Source organism: Salvia miltiorrhiza, chromosome 5 (assembly GCF_028751815.1).
Source record: "Salvia miltiorrhiza cultivar Shanhuang (shh) chromosome 5, IMPLAD_Smil_shh, whole genome shotgun sequence".
NCBI lineage: Eukaryota > Viridiplantae > Streptophyta > Magnoliopsida > Lamiales > Lamiaceae > Salvia > Salvia miltiorrhiza.
In genome coordinates, this window is record NC_080391.1 from 2,548,571 (window position 1) to 2,557,850 (window position 9,280).

At 37.1% G+C, this 9,280-nt stretch overlaps 3 protein-coding genes across 4 annotated transcripts; all 3 read right to left on the reverse strand.

The window, feature by feature from the left end:
- Positions 1-62: 62 nt before the first annotated feature.
- LOC130985060 (GDSL esterase/lipase At4g10955-like) lies at positions 63-2,113 on the reverse strand. Its single transcript, XM_057907828.1, has 2 exons — positions 1,669-2,113; positions 63-1,244 (listed from the first exon to the last, which is right to left on the reverse strand). The coding sequence occupies exons 1-2, from the start codon at positions 1,875-1,877 to the stop codon at positions 239-241; spliced, it is 1,215 nt and encodes a 404-aa protein (XP_057763811.1). The 5' UTR covers positions 1,878-2,113; the 3' UTR covers positions 63-238.
- Positions 2,114-2,662: 549 nt separating this feature from the next.
- On the reverse strand, positions 2,663-3,884 carry LOC130985061 (cytochrome b561 domain-containing protein At2g30890-like). 2 transcript variants are annotated; one of them, XM_057907829.1, is made up of 4 exons: positions 3,726-3,884; positions 3,476-3,643; positions 3,175-3,323; positions 2,663-3,101 (listed from the first exon to the last, which is right to left on the reverse strand). In XM_057907829.1, exons 1-4 carry the CDS (start codon positions 3,876-3,878, stop codon positions 2,864-2,866), a joined length of 708 nt encoding a protein of 235 aa, XP_057763812.1. In that variant the 5' UTR covers positions 3,879-3,884; the 3' UTR covers positions 2,663-2,863. The 2 variants fall into 2 exon arrangements, with proteins under 2 accessions (XP_057763812.1, XP_057763813.1); XM_057907830.1 differs by having other exon boundaries at positions 3,476-3,637; positions 3,726-3,883.
- Positions 3,885-5,436: 1,552 nt separating this feature from the next.
- On the reverse strand, positions 5,437-8,657 carry LOC130985063 (putative late blight resistance protein homolog R1B-16). The gene is made up of 2 exons (XM_057907831.1): positions 6,088-8,657; positions 5,437-5,994 (listed from the first exon to the last, which is right to left on the reverse strand). The coding sequence occupies exon 1, from the start codon at positions 8,627-8,629 to the stop codon at positions 6,089-6,091; it is 2,541 nt and encodes an 846-aa protein (XP_057763814.1). The 5' UTR covers positions 8,630-8,657; the 3' UTR covers positions 5,437-5,994; position 6,088.
- Positions 8,658-9,280: the final 623 nt, after the last annotated feature.

Below are 9,280 nucleotides of genomic sequence, written 5' to 3' on the forward strand. Positions count from 1 at the left end.
ACTCAGTATTTCAATCAAACCATTTTATTATAATTGCAAGTTGCAACATAAAAGAATTTCAATAAAAAGAAAAAGGAATTTATATAATGAAACGAATAAACTATTGTTACACAAATAACCAGAAAAAACAATGTGTGATAATCATCAGATCATGCAACACAACTTTTCATTTCTCAGTTCCCTTTGAGGAACTTGAGCTTGTATGATCAAATTCTTGAAAATAAAAAAAAAAAGTTAATCACAGTTTCACGGCGGTCGTCGGGACCGCCGGTTTTTTGGCCGGCGACTGCTGCGTTGGCGGTGGGACGCTGTACAAGGACTTAAGCTGCCTGCTGATCAGCTTACTGTTGCTAACAGCCATTTGAAGCTCCAAATCATCCGACCACCACTGCTCCAAACCATGCGCTTCCAGAAACTTCTGCTTCCCCTTTGAGAACACGAAGAGCTTAGCCGCGCAGGGTGAGCTCGTCTCCGGTGGCTTGGCATTCTCCTTGTCACTACTATCCTCTGCCCCAACTTGATCACTATAGTAGCAGCAGATGTAGTCACTGTTGTTCACATACAAATGAGGCACCCACTGCTTTGATCCCAACGTGACCGATGAGGTCGCCTCCTCCACGCCATCATCAGCCATACTCGAAGGCAGCATTGATCTGACCCTCTTCCACATCATCCCTGCCTTCTCCCCCATGTTTCTCAGGCTCGAAGCTAGTGACAGCGATGGAGGATTGAACAGATGCGCCTCCACAAACACCCCTTCTTTGGCTAGAGCTTTCCCGACTTGGAGAGCAAAGCCAGCACCTAAAGAGTGGCCTGCAATACACACATTGCTGCTCCCATACTTATCCGAGATGGATCTCAATGCCTTGAATGCACAGCTGAATCTCACCGATCCCTTGAGGCTCTCCCAAGCCAAGAAACGGAGATCATCCTCTATGTCGCGCCTAATTGTGGGGCTCTTGAGCAGAGTCCCCCTCAGCACCAGAACAGCCCTCGGTGCACCTTTAGGCCTCAGAAGCACAAAATCTGCCAAAGCAGCTGCTCGATCCCATTCTAGTATCGCCCCGAATATTGATCCATCTCTCTCGTCTATGAGGGTTTCGACCAGTTTGTACTTGAAAGGTATCCACCACTTAGGGGCAAGACAGGTCTCATCGCTTCTGCTTTCTTGCCTGTCCAGTTCAAGCAAGTAAACTGCTTGTATGAAGCAAGCAATTACTGTCCTTTTGTATTTCCCATCCTTCCTGTTGTATTCAATTCGTGTTAGAGAAAGAAAATCAACTCCAATCCTCCAAATTGCAAGTAAGAAACAGTTGAATTTCTTCATTTAGTATCAAAATGCAAGAGATCAGATCAATTTATGTGGACAAAGAAACAATTTTGGATTTCTCTGGTTCTATTTCTATCTACTTCTCTCCTAACTATTCATTTTCCTCACTAAACACCATTGAACAGAGTAAGAGCTTACTATTTTTAATATTGAACCAGAAACAGATTTAGCTACAGAAAAAGAAATATAATTCATCAATTTATACAGCCACAGCAGAGATCACTAATTCCTTAATTCCAGCACACAAACGAGAAATCAGCACAAATATCTGAGAAAAATAACGATCTAATTCAAACAAAGCAATCAAAATTCAAGTATTGAAGATGAATTGCGCTAACCAGGTGGAGTTGATCAGATCTCTCCAGTTTATGGAAGGAACATTGCGCGGTCCAGATACATGAAACGCGTACGGATGCTGCTGTGTTTGAATTTGAGGCTCTAACTGATTCGCGCAATCTAGGTTTCTTCCTGCTTCATCCACCACCTGCAAAACCTCGCTTTTCGCCTCTTCTGCACCTTTCTTCGCCATTCCTTCTCTCTCTGACATTGAATGATTGAAGGCAGCGAGATGAATAAGATTGGAAAAATGTGTTAAAGCATTGCTGAATGTCGAGCGTGAGAAGGGGAGACTTTATTGCGTTAGATTTGGGAAAAAATCTAATGCCATTATTGCTGAATTTAAAAAACGCCTGCCTTTTGTTTTTTGATTTTGGAAGGGTGGGAGTTTCAGATTTTGTAACGGTCATATTTCCTGCTCGTTGGATTCCAGGTGGGTGCTAACGTAAGCCGTGTCTGGATTCCAACACGGCTAAGGTAAATGCTTCCAAGGGTATTCTCGTCATTCCACAAATTCCACTATACAATAAATGAAAACAATAAATCTATGCAAATGTGGGCTCTCTATAAATTAATTCAATTGGGAAAATTTTGATTTATTTAATTTATTTTTTTAAAACAAAAGTAGGGTTTTGTTATTTTATTGTATTCTCTCTACATTGTACTTATTTCTTTTATTTTTTTGCATTTTTTATTTTTATTTTATTTTTTAATAAAAAAATAATAATTACAATGTAAAGAATACAATAAAAGAACTAAATCTTTTGTTTTATAATAAGTTTAATAAATTAATTTTTTACTATTTAAATAATTATGGATGACCAGAATGTGGTTTAGCATCACTCATTTAGTTTAATAAGTTAAGATCTAAGATATATGGTGATGCATATTGATGAATGAATGCAACACATCATTTACAAATAATTTCACCATGTGTAAAGTGTTCCCACCATAAAATTGAATTTTCACGATAACCAACTTATATATATATAGTAACAAATGAAAGTTAGTACCTTTCTTCTTCTCAATCAAGTTCTTGAATTAATTTGTCTCAAAAAAAAAAAGTTCTTGAATTAATTTGATTACATTCTCTCCCTCTCTCTTCAAACATTCATAAATACATATCTATTGATGGTCTACTCCAATGTCACAAACATTACTCACAAACACAATTTCAAGCAACTAAAAATTTAATTCTCAGCAAGCCTCAGTCTTGTGTTGATGAGTCAAGTAGTGCCATTTCTCTTGGAGAAGGTAGACAAGAAGCATCAAACACAACTCAACCATAAAAGCAACTCTCCAAATTCTGACATCCTCCAACATCCTTTCATGGTAGGCTTCTAAACCAGTGAACACATTCATCACTCCCACCAACAAAGCTGCAATTCCCACTAGCCAGTGGAACACAAACCAAATCTTTCTGCCTTTGCTTCCCCTACAAAACTTACTTGTTATTCAAAAACACAAATGTATATAGTTAGTCAATCACTTTGTAATTATTTATTTACCTCTGTGGCCTCCAAATGCTAAGCATTGTTTGCAACAATATGGCAGCATAGAAGAGTAGACCTATTTTCTGGTGATGATTGCTGAATGAGTTATCAAAGTATTTTATTGATATTAAGCCTCCTGCTGTTGCTAAAAGGACTGCACAAACCTGCACCACATCATAGTAATCATTGATGTACACCTAACTAATTATATGAGTATGTTTCTTTCCTTGCAAGATTTCATTATGATTATTACACATCCATACCATTTAATGATGTTGCATGATGATAATAATCATTGAGATTTTTTTTTTCTTGCCTGAGTGATAGCATGAGTGTAGAATATGATTGTTAGTTTAGTGGGAGATGGATCTGAGTTAGAGATCCTCTTTATGAGTACAGAAATTGGCATCAAGAAACCAACAGAAGCCCAGAGGAGGAATGCATGGAGTTTGATCTGATATGACAGTTTGGGAGTGACCTGAATCTGAAAGTGATTGATGATTTATCAAAATCTTGAATTGTAATGAATTAAGAAATAGTTGGGTATATGTATATATGTATATTACCTTTTGAAGATTGTGTTTTGATGTATGTTGATCATCAAGTGATGCAACTAATGGCAGAAGATTGAAGAGGAGCAGGCCTGCAAGAGAAAGGAGGTTGTGTGCAGCAAACATTTTTGTAGCTGTGTTAAGAGAGGTATAACTATATATAAGCATATATAAATGAATATTTATGCTGAATCACAAGAGTAGAGTCTCTCTCTCTCTCTCTCTCATCATTAGTGGCAAGTTATATCTAGTTGCCAACTTCTTTTTGGATATGTGATAATTGCAATGAGTTTCTAGCTTTCCTACCTATGCCTTGATCTTGCTTTGAAGGGATATGGTCTTGAAGAGCTTTTTAGTATTTTCCTATTTTTTTTAGTCTTTCCCTAAGAAAAAAGTTTGGCAATCTCAATATATGAGCAAATTTACTCAAAGTTCTAGTTGATCAAGCTCCACTAGGTCTGATATAAACAACATTAAGAACTAAAATCATATATATACATATATATAAATATGAATATGTTATTTTATTCATAAACATTAAGGAATTCTGCAGCACGTTTTAACATGGCATCGCTAGAAGTGCCTGAGGCTGAGTCTCAGATTCGAGGATATGCCTTTGTGAGGGGTCTTAAGCCGGGATCTTTCTTTGATGCATTGCAAATCACAATCGAATCGCTGCCTTTGTGAGGATATGCCTTTGTGAAGGGCTCCTTCTTCGTAATAGTCCTCGTGTTCCTCTGATATTCTTTTAGCAGAAACCACAATCGAATCGCTGCAATATTTCACAACAATTTCTCCAAGTGTGAATTAGTGGAAACTTTATTGGAAATATATATAGTTGGAAAGCATACCTTAAACGAACCTACATGCTAACTACAAAAAAAAAAATGTCGGACATTGTGCATTCGTTTTTGTTCTCTTATTTTTTTTAATATACAGTTCAAATGTATTCAGTTAAAATTAATTTTTTACTATATTTATAAATATTATGACATTTGAGTTGATATCAGTTTCATATAAATAAAAAAAATATAAAAACGTTTCTCGTGTATTGAACAGGGTGAAAATGCTAGTCTAATACAATTTTGGGCCTATTTATTTGACATGGATTCAGCCAAGAAAATCTAAGATAGGATATAAGGCCTAAGCTCAATCTATATACTAATAGTAAAGAGCATTAGTCATAACTCATAACATGTGATTGTCTATTTTATCCTTATTATATAATTTTATTGTAAGATTATTAATGAATTTAAATATATACTAGAAAGACCGTTTATGCAAATATTGAATATTCCCCTAAATTCTTCTTTAGCAAATCAATACAGAGGGTGTTGGTGGGAGTTGTATTGGGCTTTTATTCTTGGTGGGGTTGGGCTGTGTAGCTGGGCCCTCAGTGATATGGGCTTCTTCGAGTTGGGGTTTTATATATAGGCTATTGATTCTAAAATAAATCATTCCAGAAAATTGATGTTTATCCTCTACAAATTCTCATTGATTTTACTCATTTTGTCTTTTGCAAAAAAATTAATTGAATATATATCGCTAAATTGGGGTTCAAATATGATTACAAAAATTATTAATACCTTGCTTGAATGATTCAAATATAAATTTACACCAAAAAGATATCGACGTTAATAACAACAACTATATATGGATTACAACAATAAAGCTTGTTCTTTTTTCATCATCATAATCCTTAGGGGTGGGAATCGGGTCGGGTTCGGGTACCCTACCCGAAAAAATCGGGTACCCGAACCCGAAAATTGACCAAAACTCCTACCCGATCCCGAACCCGATTCTGAAATCGGGTACCCTAATACCCGAGTTGGGTACCCGATTCAGGTATTCGGGTACCCTAAATTACCTAACTAAAATGAATTGAAATTAGTCTGCCAGAAGTGGGTGCTTTGATCTCCATCTACATACATAAATTTTAGATGTCCGCGCCGGAATAATTGTTAGACCTAATGGGCGGCGTCTCTTTGAAAAACTATGGTATGGTGTGAAAATAATTCAATTGGAAGTTAGGAGACGAAAAAATGAAACAGAATTGAATAATATATATAGTTCTTGGGTTGGCTATTTCAGTTCAACAATGGCCATCTCTCTTTATCTCTCCCACTTGTTTTTCAGTTATGCTGCCAATGGAAATTTGGAAATAGGAGAAAAAAGGGCAGTGAATAAGAATTGAAAAGAAAGAAGCCAAAACATAAAGAGAAACAGAGCATACGCACCAATGGATTCATTCTGTGCTGTGTTGTGCGCTCTCCCCACACACTACCTGCATTGCACACTTGTTCCATCACTCAAATATTAGAAATTAAAAGTAGGAATCCAATCCATTTAAACCAAATCTACAATTTCTTTTCTGTACCTTAGTAGTAGGCTTGTTTAACACAAAAGTTAGGACTATCCAAGCTCTCCAGTCCAGCTTTGTTATCATCATAGAGGTGAACACGAACTTGAAGGGCTCCTTCCCCGTAATAGTCCTCGTGTTCCTCTGATATTCTTTTTGCAGAAACCACTGCTGAATCGCTGCAACCTTCCACAACAATTTCTATAAGTGTGGGTATTTCTGCAAAATCTAAAGGGATTTCCCCCAACTTACCTACTTCAATAAGATGAAGGCGCTCAAGGCATGGAAAGTGAGAGCTTTCAATTTTCCAGATTTCTAGATAATTACAATACTTAAGAGCCAAGAATTTGAGGCTGCGAAATTGGCCTTCAGTTGTTTCCCACTTCCCTTCGTTGAACCTCCCCCACCCGAGTGTGAGCTTCTGAAGATGGGGCAACACACATACCTTATCCAATGTGTCTTCCCAATATTGACTGATGCCACTTAGATTCAATCTCTTGATCGAATGGGGAAAGTTGATTACACACTTTCCAAAAAATGTGCATTTCAATGACTCAAGTTTAGTTAGATAATCGAGATTGCTCAAGTTTAGTGTCACCAGCCTATTAGGAAAAACCAATTCTTTTATATTGGGAATTTTTTTTACTACTTGTTCGCTACACTTGAAATCTAATACTGTCCCTAACCTTTGCAGATTTCCTAAAACAATGCCATCTTGGTCCTCAGGAGGATCTGGGAGACGAAGCTCGTAGAACTCAACATGCCTGATGCGAGTCATGTACCAAAAATCAGTTGGCGCAGTAATAACCTCGCTGTTGTGGCGAACAATTAGTGTTTCTAGATTCCAAAATCGCCAAATTGAACAGGGAAATTTACCCTCTCTTATTGCGTAAGAAGCTATTTGAAGGAACCGTGAGTTAACTAATTGATCCATGTGTCCAAATAAATCATTTTGAAAAAATATTTGAAAGAATGTAGTTTTGTTCACTATCCTCAACAGGCTCATATTGAGAGGTTTTTGTCCAACATTCCACGTCGAAGAACGAGCTTGTGACATAGGCGGCAAGGCGCTTATGGCTACATTATCTGATGTTGTATTATAAAACCTTTCTTTTACAGCTTCTCTTAAGCACAAATCTCTCAACAAGTCATGAATTTTGCACTTTTTTATGTTTCCAATACTATCCAACCTATGGCATAAAATGAGATTTCTACCAATAAGGTCTTTTAAATATTCTTTTGCTATCTCTTCCAAGCTTTTCCCACTTATTGGTTTTAGAAACCCTTCAGCAATCCAATATCTAATGAGCTTTGACATACTAATCTCCTCGTCTTCACGAAAAACTCCCATATAGAGAAAACAAGGTTTCAAATGTATTGGCAATTGCTTGTAACTCATGTACAGTATTTTCAAGCAACGTTCATCATCCTCTAAATTAACATTTGCATTCAAGTTTTCCCAAATGTCTTCCCAACACTCTCTTTCATGTTTGGACTTGGCCAAAAGGCCTCCCACCACAACAATTGACAATGGAAGTCCTTTGCAGCTTTTTACAATCTTTTTTCCAATTTCCTCCAATTCAAGAGGCCAATCTTCTTTCCTAAACACAGTTTTGGAGAGAAGCTCCCAACTGTGAGCCTCATCCAAAAGTTCCATCGCAAGGCTATTAGACTTGGGTAATGTAGAAGCCAAATCCGATAGCCTTGTTGTTACCACTATTCTGCTACCATTTTTGTTATTTGGGAAATAATTTCTAACTCTATCCCATGCATCAATGCTCCACATATCATCCATTATAATTAGGTATCTTCTATGATAAAGGTGTTGATACAATTTTTCTCCTAATTCATGCTCCCTCAAATTGTCATCAACTCCTATATTTAACTGATGAAGAACAGCTGCAAAAATTTCTCTAATGCTATATTCTTGAGAGATGGTAACCCATGCACAAATATGAAAATGCTTCTTAATAAGACGTTCCTCATAAATATTTCGAGCAAGAGTGGTCTTACCCGAGCCGCCCATCCCTACAATGGAAGTGATTTGTAGATCACGGAAATGAGAAGTGAGCTTATCCATCATTTGAAGCTTGACATCATCAGCACCCACCATGATACTCTGCTGCGGGATCGAAGAAGATCTCGACGAATCCGAAGGCGTTGAGTTTGTGTGCAGCTGATGTTGGAGTCCAAGTCTCCCTTGAATTTGCTTGGCCTCCTCTTCGATAGAAGCCATGTCTTCTATCACCTTCTTGAGAGCTTCATACAAGCCATCATAACTCATATTTTCTCCATTATTTGCTAACTGATCGAGAATATGAGATTCAATGGCGTGTTCTGCCTCATAAGCTGCATCTGCAATGCGAGACTCCAATGGATCCGCTTCTTTGGAGTAGCCACGATGGGGGTTATACCCCTCGAGAAATTTGAGCAGGAAATTGATCTTTTGAGTGAGAGACTCAACTTGTTTAGTGTGGAGAGAAATAGGAGGGGTAGGATGATGGTGAAGGTTGTTTATGATATTCATAGCAGAAACTAGAGCTGCATAAGCTGCTGCCATGGTTGTTTTGGGAGTTGCAGAATATGAGATGAGAGAGTGTGATATTATGAATTCTCAAAGTGTGCCCACATGGAGTATTGTTTCCAATCAGCCTCTATTACTCCACTATGGGAGGAAGTTTCAATGTAGTAAATGTATAACCTCCATAGTGGAGTGATAAAAACGAGGTAGTAAATGTTGGATAGCAAAGAAAATGAAGCATATTTAATTCGCTACCTACAAAATATGAGATAGTTGAAAAACTATGGCTAGCACCAGAGCGGATGCCCATTGAAAACTTTAATTTCACACCTAGCATTCGATGGCGTATTTATTGAAAAACAGAGAAAAGATGGGGAAGAAATTCCTTTATTTGACATGAGAAATGAAATACACATTTATAACTTCAAAGCAAATTATATACATATATGTATTTCTTTTTAATTTTAAACTAGTGCGTTCACATGTGCGATGCACGACGAGCATCATTTGAACCATAAGTCTTACTATTAACATAGGAGGGGTCATCACTGACAAAAATAGACTATTTTTTGTGGACGGATGAAATGTTGATTACACTTATACTTCTTTTATCCATATCAACACATACATCTTTGTACTATTAATCACATTTACTCCATATCACACACATCTTTGTACTATTAATCACAT

What these genes read in the sequence shown, in the direction of transcription:
- LOC130985060 (XM_057907828.1), bottom strand. Translation starts at nt 1,877, where the DNA reads ATGTCAGAGAGAGAAGGAATGGCGAAGAAAGGTGCAGAAGAGGCGAAA. An exon ending in GATCTGATCAACTCCACCTG is followed by an intron (nt 1,245 to 1,668) that starts GTTAGCGCAATT and finishes TGAATACAACAG; the next exon opens with GAAGGATGGGAAATACAAAA.
- LOC130985061 (XM_057907829.1), bottom strand. Translation starts at nt 3,878, where the DNA reads ATGCTTATATATAGTTATACCTCTCTTAACACAGCTACAAAAATGTTT. An exon ending in ACACTCATGCTATCACTCAG is followed by an intron (nt 3,324 to 3,475) that starts GCAAGAAAAAAA and finishes GATGTGGTGCAG; the next exon opens with GTTTGTGCAGTCCTTTTAGC. An exon ending in AGCATTTGGAGGCCACAGAG is followed by an intron (nt 3,102 to 3,174) that starts GTAAATAAATAA and finishes TAAGTTTTGTAG; the next exon opens with GGGAAGCAAAGGCAGAAAGA.
- LOC130985063 (XM_057907831.1), bottom strand. Translation starts at nt 8,629, where the DNA reads ATGGCAGCAGCTTATGCAGCTCTAGTTTCTGCTATGAATATCATAAAC.